Source organism: Sardina pilchardus, chromosome 3, assembly GCF_963854185.1.
Source record: "Sardina pilchardus chromosome 3, fSarPil1.1, whole genome shotgun sequence".
NCBI classification, from domain to species: domain Eukaryota; kingdom Metazoa; phylum Chordata; class Actinopteri; order Clupeiformes; family Clupeidae; genus Sardina; species Sardina pilchardus.
The window spans coordinates 13781982-13801038 of NC_084996.1; the positions used below are offsets into that span (position 1 = coordinate 13781982).

The following is a 19057-nucleotide window of genomic DNA, read 5'->3' on the forward strand; positions in this document are numbered from 1 at the left end:
TGGTTTCCGTTGATTTAAGTTTACTTGCATACATAACCATTCACCATCATAAACCACTCTTTGTTTTTTTTACAGTTTCGAAACACATCTTAATTACCCTTTTTTGGCTCTCTTCGACCACCATCTCAGTTTTCGATTTACGGCCTTATTTCGTCACACGCAATACCACACATGCGCAGTACGTGAGACAGGCTGCAGGTAACGATGGCGGATATTTCTCTTGACGAATTGATACGCCGACGAGGTTTAAACGCGAAAGGACCCATAAAGAGGTAACGCACACTGCATGTTTTTAAGTTATTGCTACAGACTTATATACGTAGATGCTAGAGAGATATTTTTAGTATAAAATGTAATGTAAAATATCGATTGGAACTCGTTGTATGTTTAGTGTCCCGCACTAGGACCGCCCTCGTCTCGTCAATGATTGGCTCTACACTGCGTTTTCAGTCCTCACCCCCGAATAAAGTGCATTTTTATTGGCTACCGACTATCGTTTGTGGCTAGTTCGTAGCTACCTAGCTAGCAAGAGAGTTAGCTAATGTTCATTCAGTAAGCAACTGTTTGTATATGCGTTTATTTAATCTATGTTACATTAAAGGTACCGGAATGTAAAATTGCCTTGTTTCTAAAACACAATTTGTATATGTGTTAAACACAGATTTGACTCATTAAGTCGATACAGTGTATCACCTGGCTGTCTAGCAGGGAACTTTGTTATGGCTAGCGCTCATGTTAGCTAAGGCAACTAACTGCTTTTACCAAGAAGCTTTACAGTATCGGTCAACAGCTACCCAAGACTTTGGTAGATAGATTAGTTATTTGACATGGTCTTATCGCGTATGCTACATTATTCTCGATTTGGCTGTCTGTTGGGGTGTCTCGTGGTGTGTTAAGCATTTCATTATGTGTGATCAAAGGAAATGTGTTATATGTGGGGGGGTCACAATTTTGTAAAGCTATTTATTAATCTTTCTCATTGACATATGTGATTTTGTATCCATTTGCACAGTTCTCAAAACACCGCTCACAGGCCTACCTTCGGTAGAGGGATGGGAACAGTGGGAAGAACATTTGATGCACGACAGAAGATTGGGGCTGGAGATGTCCGGCAGAGGCTTGGTAGTAGTGGGCAAACTGGGTCAGGATCAGGTACGTGACTTAAAGAATGTTTGGATGGTTAACATTTTGCCAATGTTCTATGCCATGACTGTTATTTTGAGAATGCATAATGTTGCCTGATGCTTGCCTTCAGGGTTCCAGGTGAAAGATGCCAGAGAGAAGCTTGGCCAGAAGGATGCCAGATTCTGGATAAGAGGACGAGGTGGTGCAACTGGGGGTGTGCAGGATGCCCGTCAGATGATCAACTCCCGAAAACAACACGGACAAATTCCAGTGGGCAACCCCCTTCAATCCCACAAGCCCCTGGGGATAGGCCTGCAAGCCACTTTCCAGGTGCACAATAACAATGGTACAACCAATACCAGTGCCAGACAGTTCCCACCCACCCCCCAAGGACTCAATGTCAGAGCAGGGCTGTTACCACAGCCCGGTGGTGGGTTAAAGAAAGTAGTTGATGCTCGCGATAGGCTAAGCCTGAAGAGGAGCATCACAGGAGCAGCGCCCACTGCCATCTCACAGACACCTTTGAAGATCACAAAAACTATTCAGGTAGGAGGGGTCCTTTGCTACTTATGGTTGTCTCTTGTTTTCACATACATTCATGCACCTAGTAAATATTTATGAAGTTTAAAGTATCTTAAGTCATATGTAAGTAGCTTTCTGTAACTGTTGACACGGTTACGTTATTTTTCTGTATTCACATTGCTTTGTTTTGGTGGTTTTATGCTCATGACACAGAGGTTCTTTCTCTTATTTCAGCAAAGGCCAGTGGCAATGGCAAGTGACATCCGGTTTAATGTTTCCGGAAGGGGACCCCAGGTGAGTGAGGGGAAACCCTTGGAGCACCACTTGCTTGTTGGGCTGCTGACAAATGTTTACTATAAATCTGAGGCACTCTTCAAATACATGAACTGATGTTACGTGCATGAACAAACCTGATCATGCTCTCTGCCTCTCTCTCCAACAGTCTCTCATGAACGACGATGATGTTATCCCTACCAAACAGATGAAAATAACCACTGCTAACAACTTTGCACAGACTCGGGTGAGTAGTTGTTCATTGCATTCCAGTTGTGCAGCTCCTGGGATTTGACTCTCACTTTGGAGTAAAGATGGGAGACTAACCCTCATTGCTTTTAAACCGTAAGCTATATTATGAATGATAGTTAAGATAGTGTCTTATCCAGGGTAACTTCAGAAGCTTGGTGTAGTGTCCTGTTTGAGATCATCAGTTACTCCTGAATGTTCCTGGATACCTGATTCTGATTGGCAGCATGACCAGCATTAGAGAATGATGTGTTTGCACCAGATATCTGTTTCTCAAAACAGTTACCTCAAACCTAATCTTACTTGTAGTATAGCCCTCTGGTATAATCTTGACCGCTTTTTCTGACCAAACTGATTCAATGGGAGACATTCATTTGTCACACGCAAACAACGCCTGTGTCATAAGCGTACCACTTTTCTGAAATCCACCCAGTGATAAAGCTGTGGTCTTTGAAAGGCACATGGGTCCTCAGGCCTTAGTTTAAGCACATTGTAGTCCTGGCACAGGACTAGGTTGCATAAAGGACTGGCAAGATTGTCATCTACCCTGGCAGAAAATGGCTTGGTTCATTCTAGCAGCACAACAGAAAAGCATGCCGACCAGTAGCACACGCATGCCTTGGGCTTGTTCTGTTCTCATGGGTCTCTATGGAAGAGGATAGATGGGGAGGGGGTGGGGGCCAGCACGATGGGGAGCTAGGTGACCAGAAAGGACAGTGTTTGTTTTTAAGAGGTGGTATTAAAAATGTGTACATAATTTGAATAATGGTATGTATACATTTCCAGGACAATTGTATGCAGTGATTAATAAACTGCATATTATAGCAAATTAAGTACACCTTTGTTGTTTTGCATCAGATTCTCCCCAAATTGCAAAAATTAATTGGGTACACACATGTTTGACTATGAAGAATGCTTTTGAAAGCAGTCTCCTTAATTCTGTAGCTGAGACTAAAAGACAGTAACAATAAGACCACCAATATTCAACAACTATGACTGACACCTCACCCTTTGAGTTTGTGACATGGACTGGATTGAGCAAATCTTTTATTGTAAATGTCAGTGCAGTGTTATTGTATCTGAATAGCAGGAGTGAAGGGCAGAAGATGGAGAGGGCTGAAGGGTTTCTACTTTCTTTAAATAAAATCATTGTGTGTGTGTGTGTGTGTGTCTGTCTCCCTCCAGCCTGGTGCCATGGGATCATCTTTCTCCATGTCGGCCCCTATAACCAAAGTGGTGAAGAACGATGCTTACACCGCTCCACCCCCACCCACACCCACACCGCCTGCTGCCCCTGTACGCGCCGCTGCTGCTGCTGCGGCCTCAGCAGTCACTGGGCACGGGCAACAAGCAGCAGACACCAGCACCCGGTCTGCGCCTCCTCAGGTAGGTCTATGTGTGGGGGTGGAATTAGCCCTTTTCACGTGATGTCAGACGAAGCGTTGCTGGGTATCCTCCGGCATGTCCAGCCGCCAAATACTACAGAAGAAGAAGAAGAAGTATTCATGGGTTTCATCAGGTCCCTTTCCACAGGTGTATACAATCAGGCACCTTTATTATCAATGCAGACTGCATGGTGCTTGATTGTATACACCTGTGGAAAGGGACCTGATGAAACCCATGAATACTTCTTCTTCTTCTTCTGTAGTATTTGACAGCTGGACATGCCGGAGGATACCCAGCAACGCTTCGTCTGACATCACCGTGAAAAGGGCTAATTGGTGTTGAGTTGAGTGTTATCAGTGAATGCAAATGTTACTGTCATAATATTTTGCTGTCATAATGAGCTTTTTTTTAAATCTTTTAAAGTACAGCCTATAGTAAATTTGATACAGTTTATGTTGATGTCTAGCCTGGGTCTTCCCATGCTGCCAAGGCAGCCTGAAAACTACCGTCCCAATTTTTGCCTCATATCACAGAATGGGAGGAAAGTAAGACGAGGATGAGCTATGCACAGATGCATTTGATAGACAGCCATCAAATACGAGAAAATTAATGTTTGGTTGCCAAACCACGTCTCCTTGAGAAGTGTTAGGCGCTAGCCAGGCTAGGAAATATCACAAAATTATCAAAATCTACCACCAAACGTGTTTTTCCGAGGTAACTTCATGAAGGATTTTTTTTTGGTAAACTTTTCCCTTTATTCCATTTTCTCCATGCCAGCCTGCCTTCAGTCCTTTGGAAGGCACCAAGATCACAGTGAACAACCTTCATCCCCGGGTCACTGAGGAAGATATTGTGGTAGGTATACTCTTCTACCTCCTCCCTCCCTTATTTCTCTCAGAACCACCTTTGAACAAAATACACAACGCCCCTTTTAATTGCCCTCCCTCTCTCTCTCTCTCTCTCTATCCTTCTCTCCGTGTGTTCCGTTTATGCTTTACAGGAGCTGTTCTGTGTTTGCGGTGCTTTGAAACGAGCACGGTTAGTGAAGCAAGGAGTGGCCGAGGTTGTATTTGTCAAGAAAGAGGACGCTATAAGTGCTTACCGGAAGTACAACAATCGCTGCCTGGACGGTAAAACCTTTTCCCAGAGTCATAATGCTCAAATGTGTTGTAGGTGGGATAAATCATAGATATATAATCTATGGGATAAATGAGGTGCACCATAGCAATACGTTGCCTTTGAATAATTGGAGGTTGTGTGAATGGATCACAGAAGTTTGTTTGAGTTGTCACATCCATGTCTCAGTGGCTGCCACATTAACATCCCTGTAGAACAGGTTGTGCCACAAACACGGAGTCCATGCACTTTTGGTGTTCATTGTTTTCAGGAATGGCGGGAAAAGCAGATGATTGTGGATGGTTTAAGGGTTACACAACTGCATAGTTTTGTTTTGATGGCTGACAAAACGGTGAAATAGTCGGAAAAGAAATAATATGAAAGTATAAAAATGTAACAAATAGCAGAAAAGGGTCTGTATTACTTGGAAGATTAGATATTTGAGGGGAAATAACATATATAAATTGGTTTCTATTCCTTTACAGGCCAGCCAATGAAGTGTAATCTACACATGCAGGGAAATGTCATCACCTCTGATCAACCCATTCTTCTGTAAGTCTTCACTGTCTGTTAAAGGCTGTTTATACAGACTAATTTGACTGTAAATTAAAAACCTATACTAACTCAATGTGTGAAACAACTCGACTAGAAACTGAAAACAACATGATTCTTTAATTTCAATCCCATCATTTTCACGCAGGAGGTTAAGTGATACCCCAGGTGCAGGAAGTGGTGGGAGGAAAGATGGGCTTCCTGCCTCCCTCAGCCGTCCAGGTGGTCGCCCTGCTTCCTCCCAACCCACGCCAGAGGTGGACCCCCAGACCATCCTCAAGGCTCTGTTCAAGTCCTCCGGCCAGACACCTACGACTACAGAGCCCCCGAGTTCCCAGGCTACGGCCTTCCGCATCAAGATTTAACAACGATCACAAACAGACACCCATTTTCATATTTGACGCATTCAAACACAAAAGACAACACACATGCATACAGGTTGTACATCAAGCCGTACATATTTATTTGTACTACAGTAACACAACAACTCGCATACATAAAAAAAAAAATATGTTTCTAAGTGTTATTTTAGAAAAAAAATCATTTGGATCCTCCATGTCTATTCAGTCATCCAGTAAGACCGCGTTTAACTCCAGCAGTGATGTCCACGGCCGTAGTGTTGATTGTTACCTAGCTTCTGTATTCAGTGGACCAACTGGAGAAAGACCTGACATAATTTGTTTTAAGCTATTTTGTTAACTTTCATTTTGAATTACAGATTTAAAAAATGAAGCAAATTGTGTTTCAAAAACGATGTCTGTCTAAAAGGTTCATTTTTAACATGCCTATGTTCAGATAGTTCACATTGAACGCAACCTCTGTGAAAGATGAGATGCTTGTTGGTTTTTGTTTTGTTTGGACTGTCCCCCTTTTTATATATTCCTTTAAAGAGATATTCTGACCAGTATCAAAAGTGGTGGCATTAAGAACATGTAGAGGAAGGAAGACTTAAGCCTTACTGAAATTAAATGATTTGTGCACAAGCTCACATTCTTACCATGTTTTGTTCACCACTATTCGACTCCTTATGTATAGTAAGTTGAATGCTTCTTTTGGCAGTTAAGCAATGTTGTCCTTTGATTGTTAGACAAATAGAAACAGTCCTTCTAAAACCCTTGTCTTTCAAACTGTAAATGACTACTGTTTCTACACATCGACCCACCCTCCTTTTTTTGTTTGGTGACAAGGATGAGAAGGACACAATTCTGTACTACATTACATTCAGTAAATATGTTCCTTTATATAAACAAAAGAAATGTGTCGTCTTTGATGGATTGTTATTATCAACAGAAATGTGACTACCAAATGGCATGAACGTAAATAGACTGTATGGCTATGGAATTATGTTTTAGTAGTGCCACTAAATGCAGGTTTCCCCTAGGTTTTCCCAGGTCATAAATGAAACGAGGCAAAACTCTTGGAAATCATTCGCCTACCATGAGCTACTGTAGCCTCAGATTCAAACAGATAGATACAAAATTAAACAAAAGGATATGTGCTACATGAAGATCGATAACGTGATTCGGCCCTGTGGTCCTGGAAAATGACCTAGGAAAACCCTTGACAGTAATTTTAGTTAAAAAAAACTGACTCTGGCAGAGTGGACCAGACGCTCCTGGATTAGAGTAACAAAACAGACGTCATATCCTGCTTCCGTGTTAAAGATGGCGGTGCCCAAGAAAGAGCATGTTAACCAACCGTGTGTTATTCCAGGAGGATTTACTGGTGAATATCAAGCTTTATTTAATGTTGTTATGTTTATACGAATCACCATGTTGTAAGAAATTGTGTTGTGTGTCGGTTTCTACAGAGATTACAGAAATCGTGGTTAATATACCATGAATAATAGGCTAACACTGTGAGAAGTCTGGCCGTTAAGAATGGACCATTTATTTCTCCGAGGCGTCCGAGCACATGACTTAAATGTTATTGTTTTGTCCCCTAGTGCTAGATTTAAAATTTAGCAAGAATAGTCCAGCAGCACACCAGCTGTTCGGGAAAGAACACAAGGTCCGGTTAGAAAAAACGGCGAGCAGACCCTTGGACAGGACACTGTTTGTGCTCAACATTCCACCTTACTGCACAGAGGTAAACCTCGTTGGGATATCTCTCTGTTTTTCACAATAACTCATAGTTGTAGTTTTAATTAATTAATTTATTATCACTGTTGTGTTTTTATCTTATTCCAAATGTGTTATCTTGGTCCATATGTGAAAGCTATAGGATGCCCAAGTTCCACTCAGGATGAATAAAGTCTCTCTCTCTCTCTCTCTCTCTCTCTCTCTCTCTCTAGGATGTCATAAGTCGGCTTTTCTCCCAGTTTGGGCCAGTTCAGTCTGTAGAGTTGAAAGATAAACCAGGCAACCCTGAACCCACAGAGCAAAAACTTTCAAAATATTTCACCCCGGCACAAAAACAGGTATAATGCATGTTGGATATCTGTTATAATGTATTGATTAAGGGTTTTGTCTTTTGACGTTATTGGTCCCCCTTATAAAAAACCTGTACATATTTGTTCCACAGGGATTTTCAGTGGGGTACATAGTTTACTCAAAACCATCAGGTGTAACAGCTGCCAAAGCCCACCCTCAAAATGTGCCTTTAATCGTCTCCTCTGAGAATCATCCAGTAAAAACAGGTCTACAGAGTGAGTGACATTTCTGGTTTATATGGTTAAGCTTGGTTGGATTTCTTTACTTGGTTGTTCTTTCTTTACTTTATTTTCTTTACACCCTTCATTCCTTTTTATGTTCCACAGAATGGATACATCAATACAGCCAGTCATTTGTGCAGCCAGACACACTTCAACAGGCAGTTGATTCCTTTATGAATGACTATGACCGAAGGAAAGAGGAGGTAGTCACATTTTTATGAAATTTACAGAAAGAAATCTAAATGATTTTGTCGCTAGTGCTTGACCGCACCGCATGCAGTGTTAGTCCAAGCAAAGTATAGAACTGCTAAGTGGATGTAGGCAAAGACAACAGCAAGGCAGCACAAAACTGGCCACCTTGGGAGGTAGTCTCGGCACGGTTTGCTTTATCTGTGTATTGATAGGCATACAGACATTTGTAAAGTAAATAGGCTACAGCCGAACAAGTGTGTTCTAATGTTAATGTTTGCCTATTTTTTCAACCAAGCTTTTGGAAACTAACAATGTATAAATCAGCAAACTTTAGATTACGTGGCTTATTTTCATGATCTGCTAATATATTATCTCTTTATCGATCTTGCATTTGGCAAACATATACTGTGCAGTTGACGGGCTGCTATTCACTTGTCATTTTGGACATAAGTTGAAGTTAGACATAGTAACAGTAATGAACTGTTCAAAATGAACTCACAATGTGAATACAAAATGAACCCCTTTTGTTTTGGTCCACTTTCTGGTCCCCTTTGGTCAGCGGACTGAGTTTGATTCTTTTTTAAAGGGACTATATGTGAAAACACCCTCGGAGCTCTACACCCTAGAGCAGTACAAACAGCACGAAACCAATGCAGAAAATTAGACATGAGCCTATTTCTTTGGCTGGGTGTGTTTTATTTTTGTCCTCACCATATTGTCTTACCTCAGGAAGCGGAGAGGAAGAAGGAGGAGGCACAACAGCAGGAGGAGGATGAGGAGGGATGGGTGAAAGTAACCAAAGGTGCGAAGGGCACCAAGGCCCGACCTCACAGTGAGGTAGCTGACAAGAGGGCGCTAGAAAAGGAGGGCAAGAAGACGAAACGGAAGGAGCTGATAAACTTCTACAGTTGGCAGCACAGACAGTCCCAGAGAGACCGTAAGTAAAAGGGGGTCTTCCTGTGGTACACTGGAGTTGACTTGGAATGGTTGTATAAGAACACATGAACGAGTTGTTAAAGAAATACTCTCACTGTCTCAAAAAATGTCAGTCGATCACACAAATGAAAGACATGCTACACATATACAAATGAAATTCTTTCATTGCAGATATTGCTGAGCTTCGAAAGAAGTTTGAAGAGGACAAGCAAAAGATTGCTTTGCTGAGAGCCCAGAGAAAATTCAGGCCATACTGACTCTTGCATTCTATCTTAATTGATTTGATTTTCAAGATTTCATTATATATTTGGTATATTTTTTAAAGTTGTATGGCAAACGCTTTTATACTTTTCCCCCCTTTTTTTTTTTTTTTTGCTCTGTTTATTCAAGATTTGTTCAGACAATGACACCAGTTGTCTTGGATACTACTTGCACAGTCCTGCTTGTATAGCATATCTTTATCATACATTGATATGAAAAATCTGTGAGAATGCTAGTATGTTCTGGAATCTGCTCATCTGTGTATACAATTGTACATTATTAACATGGGTTATTACTTTCAATACAGCTGACAGCATGAAGCTATCTGTGACTTCTTTATTTGATTATGCTCTGTGAGTTGCTGTTGTTGAATCGTAGGTGCTTGTTCACAGATGCTTACTATCTCGCCTGGCTCTGTAGCTTTGGTCTTCATCTACTGCAGTCCTTTGTCAAAGCCAAAAATGGTATAGATTGTACACAGAACAGAACGGTACACAACAGAAGAACAATATTGACAGTTTGAATCTCTGGGAGATATGAAGGAAGTTTCCGAAAGAGGTTCATAGCAGGGGATCACAATCTTACCAGTCTCCCCATCGACAAAAACGTAATGGCTACTGGTGTTAGTTTGGGTCACATTCAGGTGTTAACAGTAACTAGGTAAATTTACTTGAATATCTGTACTTCCGAGTATATACTTTACTCGAGTATAGATATTTTGGTCATTTTCAATACATTTTCTCTACATTTGAAAAAAAATATAGGGTCACTCTTCACAATGGGTGCCTTTTGCAACATGCAACAAAGCCTGAATCGAATAATTCAAGGTTTGTTGTTAAGATGATGTATGCTTAAATTTGAAAAAAAAAAAAAAACTTATGCATAGCCATTTTCATTGTTCTGCTTCCCTCTGATTAACTTATAACCCCATCACATGAACTTGTTTTGTTTATTATAACATTCTGCTATACAGTGTATTACATTATATTATATAATGTATAACATTATGTGAATACTAATATATTATAAAGGTCTGTATTTTATAGGAAAGCTCATGTTAGCTCTGATGTAGAATTTAAGTGTGGGTGTGGATGTCTGAGAAAACTCACATGACATGATAGGGTGTGATGATGGGTGATCATTGAGCTAAAATGCATATCTCGATCGCTCACTCTCTCCCATTAAAAACTGATACAAGAATCAGAATTGGCACCAATGTTTGAGGTGAAAAATTACGAAGCCTATTTAGTCGCTGCTGATAGCTGGGGAAGTATTTTCTGTATAGATGTACATATTTTTTGTACATAGTTTGTTTTATGCTTGTTATTGTTTATTTTTTTAGATGACTGCTCCATACACTTGTTTCTAGTTTTTTCCAACTCTGCTGTCTAGGCGAGTCACGAGATGGAAATGATTACACAGCTGCTCCAGTGACGTAACTGGATTAGTAGAATGTAGGGCGTTCAGATCATTTGACGGCCAGTGAACATACCAACGAGACATTAGCAAGCTAATCAAGGATTCCACCCAAACATGGCACTGAATCGAAATCATGCGCAAAACGGGGGAGTTATGATTAATAACGGAGAAAGGTAAACAAAACATTGCATATTTCGACAATCTAGCGTGTACAATTTATGACAGGTTGTTCAAATCGCCTAACAGTTCTGAGTCTGGTTTCGTGTTGAGTTCAGGTAGCTAGCTAACGTTAGGATAAGAGGGTCTTTACCTTTTGGTAAATATGTTTCAGGTTTTAATAATGAGTAACATGTACATGTGGGATTGTCGCACGCAATGACGGACACAATGTGGTATGAATTGAAAACCAGACTTGACTTTGAAACTCAAAAGTGAAACGTAGCCTCCTGTTTGCATTTGGCTGGATGACTCCTTTTGCGGAACTTTGTTTCAGAAACGAGAGTGTAGTGCTAAAGTTAATCGAAGTAGACCTTGGTCAACATGATCTTAAAGTACAAGATGTTGTTATTGGTACATATTTATTTAGTTCTAAACACTCCAAAATACCTAATATTTTAAGTCCTTTAGAAATCAGCTAATATCAGCTAGCTTTGTTTACGCCATATGCAATCATTACTTCGTTTCATTGGTTCTTTGGCTAGTGTCGTGACGTCTCCACTTGGGACGCTTCAACAACAAGTAGTGTGATTGGTTGGAAGCATGCTGAAACGAATACAGGAAGAGAACTTTGTTGTGTTCTCTTTTGATCATGGGTTTAGACAATTTGTAATACACACACACACACACACACACACACTCACACACACACACACGTCTGCTCTGTCTTTAATTTAAACTCGTTTCACCGTATGGGTTTGCGCTAAACACAGCTACATGCCACTTTTACCATGGCTTTTGGTTTCATTTAGGCTTAGTAAGCCCAGATACATGGCAGCCTTGCTATGGCTTTGATTTTAGATGGTTATGGTTATGGTTATGGTTATTTAGCAGACGCCTTTGTCCAAAGCGACATACAAATAAATAACAATACAAATTAAATAACAGTGAACAATTACAAAAAGGGGGAATAGCAATTATCAATAAAACAATCAATTAAGCACTACCCTAATGAGAAATAAAACAATGAAATGAGAATAGCAATCAAATAAGTCACTCCGTTAATTATAAAATAACAACAACAACTATAGCACGGTATGGCTAAATTTAAGGACAATAGCAGAATAAATGTCAAATTCTAACAATGGACAAATTATAACAAAACAATAGATATTGATTTAGGCCTATTTAAGTAAGAACTGCTTGACCATATTACAGTAAGAAGGGTGTCCCCTCTCTCAAGCCTTTTCGGTGCTCACAGTCCAGGACCATAGGATCAGAGAAGCTGGATGGGCTTCTTCAAATACACCAAACCCAGAGATGACCGGAGCACTCAGATAACTTAAACTTATTTTATTGTGGTGGACAATGGGTAATCAGCCAGCCACAACTTCTCTCATTAACACAGTGTTTGTGTATCAGTTACTCCAAAGATTCTTTAAAACATGTGTCTGTGTGGAGATCAGAGTGCCTTGTCCCCTGTGCATTTCAGAAAATATCACAAATATTTTGGTTAATATTGAGATTCCGATTATTTAACACAATTATTCAAGGATTTTCGACATACAGTAGCCAATTTTTATAAACGTTTAAATAGCATTGAACTGAAACATAAATAATAATATTAAAAACAAAACATATAATCCATACAACAGTTACCAATGTTAAAGCCAAAGAGTGTGCTGCTTTATATACTAAGACCAGAGGAGAAATCATTGCATTTTGATTATGTTAGAAAATGTAATAAGACATGTAAGAAATCATAGTTTGGAATTGGAATTCAATGTTGATTAATTGCACGATCCTAATTTATGTGTTCATTCATATATGTGTTGGGTTTGCTTCCCAGTGTCTTGAGAGAGTGCAAAAATGTGGAGTTGTCCTTCAGTGATGTTACGTGCAAGACAGATGTATTCAAGGGAACCAAGAAGGGTTCTGTGTACCTCACACCATACAGGGCAAGTAGATTCTTTTGTTGATGTGTTTTTCCTTGGTTTTGTGATGGCTACTTTTCCACCAGTCTTTTTTTTTACATTTTTACATTTTTTCCATGTTAGTTTAGCAAGATCTAACTCTAATCTTCTAGATACTGTCATATTTAATGTAAAGAGGGCATACATGCTAAAATATTACATCTGAACTGATCATTTCTTTTGAGGTGGTAAAATTGTATTGTCTCTCTGTGTCCTTCACGTAGATGGTGTTTGTCTCCAGCAACCCAAGGGACAACCTCGGCTCCATTATGTTCCCCTACTACCTGATAAAGGGCTGCAGTATTGAACAGCCAGTTTTTGCGGCAAATTACATCAAGGGCACACTTCATGCAGAGCCAGGAGGTACTGAAATATACTGTAATATGCTGTAATTGTGGGCTGGATCAGGTGCATCATAGGATAAAGTCTTGTTTTTATATGGTGCAATTATAGATGCTCTATGTAATTATAGTGTTTCTTGGCAACTGTTGTCAGTGTGAACTGTTTAGCCACTGTAGGAACTCACCTTCCTGCTCCTTGTGTTGTGAAAGTTTACTTCTCTTGATTGGGTGATGCAACTAGACTACTTTGAAACTGTAATAATTGGCAGTAGAGTGTAAGGGAGTGAGCAGAATTTGCTCTCTGAGTACAAGCTTTCGTCATCGTTACCAGAATGATCCAGTCATTTCCTGTGTATTGGCTGTATTGTGTACACTGTTTTATGGAAGTTAAAAGAAGCAAAACTACATTAATACCATATTAACTGCCCCGTGTATTGACCTCATAACTGAAGAAATTTTGCTAAATCAAGCCATGTCCAAGCTGTGGCTAATATTTGGGAAATTACGGTAGTTGGATAGGACTAAATTTGAACCACATTTGATCAAGGCAAAAGTAATTGAAGAGTAATGACCCATGTTTTCTTAGGACATGTTTTTATGTGTGAATATCCTCATTGCAAAAGAAGGGTGTCACCATTATTAGACCATAATAGATAAATCAGTATTGTGAAAATGTTTTCCCTGATTAGGTGGCTGGGAGGGACAGGCAGGTTTCAAGATGTCCTTCCCAAGTGGTGGTGCCATTGAGCTGGGCCAGCACCTCTTCAAACTGGCCACAAATGGTGAGGATTGATTGCTCTTGACTCGCTTCAGAGTTGAGTAATACATACATGTCTGAACGTGCTTATATTATGTGGATTAATGCCCTGTGTCTATGCTCAAGCCATGTGCCATGTAGTCGACTGGTTAATTTGCTAATTAATAACACCGACATTTTCTCCATTTCAGCGTCTCGTGCCCCTCCAGCCCAAAATGGAGGTGCCTCATTCGGCTATCCTTCACCTGGTGCTATGAATGGCTATGGACCTCCACCTATGCCCATGGGCTATCCTTACGCACCTCCTCCTCAACAAAATGGTTTCCACCCTGGTCCCGCTCCACCCCCTGGCAACATGGGCTATCCATATCCCGCAGCTGGTACGGTGTCTTAGTAGGAACATTTTGCAAGTAGTGTTAATTTGAGTGTTTTGAATGTTAAAAAAAGGTTACGAAATTCACTCATGTGTGGAGATAGATTCGTGTTAATAGTCAAGTCATGAATTAGCAATGTCACACAAATTCCTGGGAATTATGTCAAGCCTTGTGACATCCTAGACGCATGTATAAATGGTTTGTGATGATTAGTTTTTGTTTATTCATGATGAGCCCTGATGTCCCAGACTTGTTCACTGAAGCGTGCGTAACTGTCGTTCTGCAGGAATGTACCCATCTGCCCCTGCTTACATGGCCCCTCCTCCACCTTATCCTGGACCACCCCAGAACTGGGCTGCACCCCCTGCACCCCCTGCAGGTCTGTCTCTCTGTCTCTCTGTCTCTCCTTCATCACTCCATCTCTCTATCTCTCTTCCATTTTTTTTATCTTCCCTTTCTCTCACTCTGGTATGTTCCATCTTTTTCCTGTCTCCCCATAGTACTGTGTTCTCTTGTCTCTCCCTCCCTCCATCTCTTTCTCTTTCTCTTTCTCTTTTTCTTTTCTCTGTTTCTCTCTCTCTCTCTCTCTTTCTGTCTGTGCCTGTATCTGCCTCAGCGCATCTGTCTGATTCCATCAGTCAGCATCTGAGTGAATGCCATGACACAGGGCAGGCAGTGAGGAAGGAGGGCCAGTGTCAAAAGAGCTACTTGTCAAATTAAAAAGGACATCCACACACACACACACACACATGCAAGCAGACTATCTCCAGAAATCAACCTCATCCCTTAGACTAGTATTGAGTCACAAGAAAATATTTCCCCTCAAACATAAAAAGATGAATGGAATTTTATATTCCTGTTAGCTATACAGAGAGAAAAAAATATTTAGTATTTGTGTTTGTAAAATGTATTTAATTTGCTGTGGTTTTAATCGGCAATTGTATCTAGTTCTAATTTAACATAATCTTCACAGCAATTATTAAAACCTCTTTATTCTGTCTTTGTCCATCTGTATCCTGATGAAAATGTTTACTCATTAAGAGGTCCTTGAGCAGTTTATGTGCATGGATCGCACTGTTTATGCATGACGGATACCGCAGATATGGATGACAGTTTCTGACGATAATTTGTGAACTGGCCCCTCTCCCATTTCTAAGGTAATGCAAAGGCAGCCGAGGCCGCTGGCAGTGCGTACTACAACCCAAACAATCCCCACAATGTCTACATGCCCATGGTAAGTATACTTTCATCCCAAACCCTTCATACCAACATTTGTCACATGTTGTGGCTAATTAATTGGTGAGTAAAATGGGGTTTTTAATCAAAGGGACTTTGCACTTTTTAGGAGCAGCCTCCTCCATATGCACCATACCCCAGCTACCCTGAGAAGAAGAACAACTGACAAGTGACCACCAGTACAGTGCATCCATTCCCACTGCAGCACAGACCATTCTTTTTGATTAAATACTGAGCCAATGTAGGTATTCATTTGTGACTGACCATGCTGGCTAGAGTGCACCCATACGAAATGTTGAGTGAATTGATCCTATTCAGATCAAGGGTGGTCATAGCAAGTATATTGAATGGATTAGGTACTCTCACCTTTCTGTTCTAATCCCTCTTGATTATCTCAGCTCCTTTGAAACTGTTTTACTCAGATTTTTTACCTTCATTAGATAACTTACTCATGTATTCAATATATGTGTGGACTGTTCTCTTGCTTGAGTGTTGGGGCACTGAACTCTGCCCAAGGGAGAGCTTTTGCAACTTCTTGTGTGGAAACTGGGAATAGCAGACATGGGAATGTATACGCAAAGGTATTTTACATTTTCAACATGGACAAGAGCCAATGATGTCATAGGGATAATTTATTTTTCATAATGATCAATTTGCACAATTCTGTGATGAACCATGTGACTTAAAAACGTAAAAAAAATATATTGCGATTTGATAACATTACTCTTACCAGTAATAGTATATTTTTTACATGGCTGAAGTGGCTGAGAAGGATAAATCCTGCTATTGGCTTTGCAGCATAGTCTTATTCTGTTTGGTAGCGAGCCTTCCAATGCACAGCAGCCTTTTGTGATTCCCTTTTTTTTTTTTTTTTTTTGCCTAGGAAGATAGTTTTGTGATCCACATTATACCATAGGATTGAGATGGCTGTGATTGACAGTAGAGTGGTTGCGTTACTGGACACTCCCAGAAGTCTTGGTGACCTTATCATATCAGGTTTGGTCCCTCCCCTTTGTTCCTTTTTCAAACCACAGTCATGACTTCTAATCTTGTTAGAAACTCCAACCTCACTCTTTCTGTAATTACCACAGAGTTGAGTTACACACGCACACACGCGCACACATATACGCAAGCATTTGGACACAACACACACCTTTTACCCAGTGTGGTTGTGTCATGTTTCACAGCCACCTCCCAAGTGAACTGCAGGTATTTATGCATAATTGAACTGGATCCGTAGCCTGCTCTGTTTTAAAAAGTCTTTGTCTCCTCTAGTTTTGTTTATCTTTTTGTCATGTCATGGCTTTTACAGGATTTGGTGAAGTGTTAGAAAAGATGAAGTGTATTTAACAAAAGCTCTTTTGACTTGGCTTGTGTTTGTAAATTCTTTTATGTTAATTTTTAAATTCTAAAACTGATCAATATTTCTATAATCAAACAACTAATAAATGTATATTGAAAATATTTGTTATATGCCTGTGTTTATTTTGCCAATATAGTTATTGAATAAACACTATGCTGCTGGTAGATATCAAAACAAATGTAGGGAAATTCAAAGTAGCAACTAACTTAGTTTGACATTAGTGTTTCATGTCAAGGGCTTTGTATTTCAATTAAAATATATATATTTTTAAATATATATTTTTTTGAAATGTAGGTTTCAAAAATAGTGTTACTTGCAGACTCACGATTTTGGGCTATAGGGGGTATAGCCTACCGATGCAAGCTCTGCAGTGGTTTGATCAACGAAAAATACTGTCTCCATGGCTTATTTGATGTGTTTTCATGCCTGGCGTCAATTTTCGTCGGAATTACACTTTGATTCATCCATAGATTATAGTTATTCCAGAAAGCAGGGCTACACAAAGAGTGACCCTGAGATGTGGGAATCTGTGGGCTTTCTATACCAGTAAGAAACTCTAGGTCAGTTCCACAGTAACTGATTCTGTGAACCCCCCCCCCCAACAAGCTCGGTGTTGCACTTGTATCTCTCCCCTCCTGCTGAACATTGTGATGATGGGTTGTCATCTGGTTGAGATCTGTCCAATGGAAAGCGGAGTAATAAGCATAGCCTACGCCCAGAACGGATTTTGATATCCCGGGTGTGCCTTCCACCATCTCCTGATGACTAATGGAACTGGAATTACAGAGTTTTCCATCTCGGGGTGAATCCACCCATATATCCGGGTTAGACAGAGAGTTTGTTAAACTTACTTTCTGGTATACGGTGAATTGGCAAAAAGCTGGAGCTGTTTGTGTAAGGGCAGTCTATGATTGTAAACCTCTTAGACTTAGATTTCCTTGTAAATAGCATACATCACACAATGGGAAGTAGTTGTGTTTCTTTTAATGAGGCCATAATGATCATCGCTGTATGGGAACCAACAAAACCATACTTATTACACTGAATAACATATTTATTACCATATGGTATTCAACCCGTTGCTTACCGATAAGTCCAATCTATATTTTCACAGAAAATCACACCACGTACAGAGGTACTTGAAAATGGTTTCTAGAACCACTGTCACGTTATAGTAAATGATTAATAACATTTACCAGTCAAAAAAACACAAGCACATCAACACAGCCACTACACAGCACTGCTGTCTTCTACAATGTTGTTTAATCATTGAGACATGATCCAGACATGTCTTCTAAACCTAAATATGTCAGAACTAACCAATACAACTCCACTTCCCAGAACGAATGAAATGAACCCCTGCTCATTCCAAATATATGATTGATGTGACCACACAAACTAGCCTTAGGGGGAAAGGAAAAAATCAGTGAATAAAATATCTATCAAATTAATATTTGAAGAAAATAAAATCCATATGTAAGAGGAGGCCCTTGTGCAAAAATGTTCCTGTTCACTTGAAGATCTTCCAATATCAAACACCATTTGTCTCTGGGATTGTGACATACTTTGACAGAGCAGTTAGAAACAAGTCAAATAGTATAAGCCTGAATTTGCTTGTCAAGTGTGTTTAAAGATGATTGATATGACCTTACACACATGTGTTGTGCACATACATTTCTCTTGTTACCAATTCATGACGTTGTGGATGTGACATATTGAGCCTTTCAATGTCTTGTAAAGATCCATGCTTCAGTATTTAAAGGCAGGTATTTTTAGTGTGCTGCAATGCCACATTTAAATACAATACACACACAACTTACTAAGGCAACAAATTTCAAACAGTCAAAACGACACTGGGACTTCCAACTGTCCATCTGCAAGATGAAAGCTTTAGGATAGAAGAATGGCAAAAGAGAGAACGGTGTATAGAACAGGATTCCATTTCAATGGCAGATGTGAGCCTCCTCTTAAAATCTATAATGCAATGCGGTTTAGGCAGATGATGGTAATCAGGTCTATTATTTCACTATGCTACTCTAAACGCCACCTCTAGTGACCCACCCATTTGTTATTGCACTAGTTGAAAGATAAATATGTAGCCCACTGGATCATACTAACTCCAACATCAAATTATTGTTACAGCACTACTGGTAGGTCTGTGACTATCCCTCCC

The 19057-nt window shown here is 40.0% G+C and overlaps 3 protein-coding genes across 3 annotated transcripts; all 3 read left to right on the forward strand.

Moving 5' to 3' along the window:
- Nucleotides 1-144: 144 nt before the first annotated feature.
- On the forward strand, nt 145-6208 carry poldip3 (polymerase (DNA-directed), delta interacting protein 3). Its single transcript, XM_062531983.1, has 10 exons — nt 145-272; nt 1013-1152; nt 1256-1671; nt 1882-1941; nt 2090-2167; nt 3355-3555; nt 4333-4410; nt 4556-4685; nt 5157-5223; nt 5372-6208. Exons 1-10 carry the CDS (start codon nt 205-207, stop codon nt 5586-5588), a joined length of 1455 nt encoding a protein of 484 aa, XP_062387967.1. The 5' UTR covers nt 145-204; the 3' UTR covers nt 5589-6208.
- A 656-nt stretch (nt 6209-6864) lies between these two features.
- Nucleotides 6865-10148, forward strand: rrp7a (ribosomal RNA processing 7 homolog A). The gene is made up of 7 exons (XM_062531124.1): nt 6865-6948; nt 7169-7311; nt 7517-7642; nt 7747-7870; nt 7982-8079; nt 8798-9005; nt 9176-10148. The coding sequence occupies exons 1-7, from the start codon at nt 6888-6890 to the stop codon at nt 9259-9261; spliced, it is 846 nt and encodes a 281-aa protein (XP_062387108.1). The 5' UTR covers nt 6865-6887; the 3' UTR covers nt 9262-10148.
- Nucleotides 10149-10710: 562 nt separating this feature from the next.
- wbp2nl (WBP2 N-terminal like) lies at nt 10711-16985 on the forward strand. The gene is made up of 8 exons (XM_062531985.1): nt 10711-10857; nt 12690-12798; nt 13038-13176; nt 13844-13936; nt 14103-14291; nt 14572-14664; nt 15443-15519; nt 15631-16985. Exons 1-8 carry the CDS (start codon nt 10799-10801, stop codon nt 15685-15687), a joined length of 816 nt encoding a protein of 271 aa, XP_062387969.1. The 5' UTR covers nt 10711-10798; the 3' UTR covers nt 15688-16985.
- The last annotated feature ends 2072 nt before the right edge of the window (nt 16986-19057 follow it).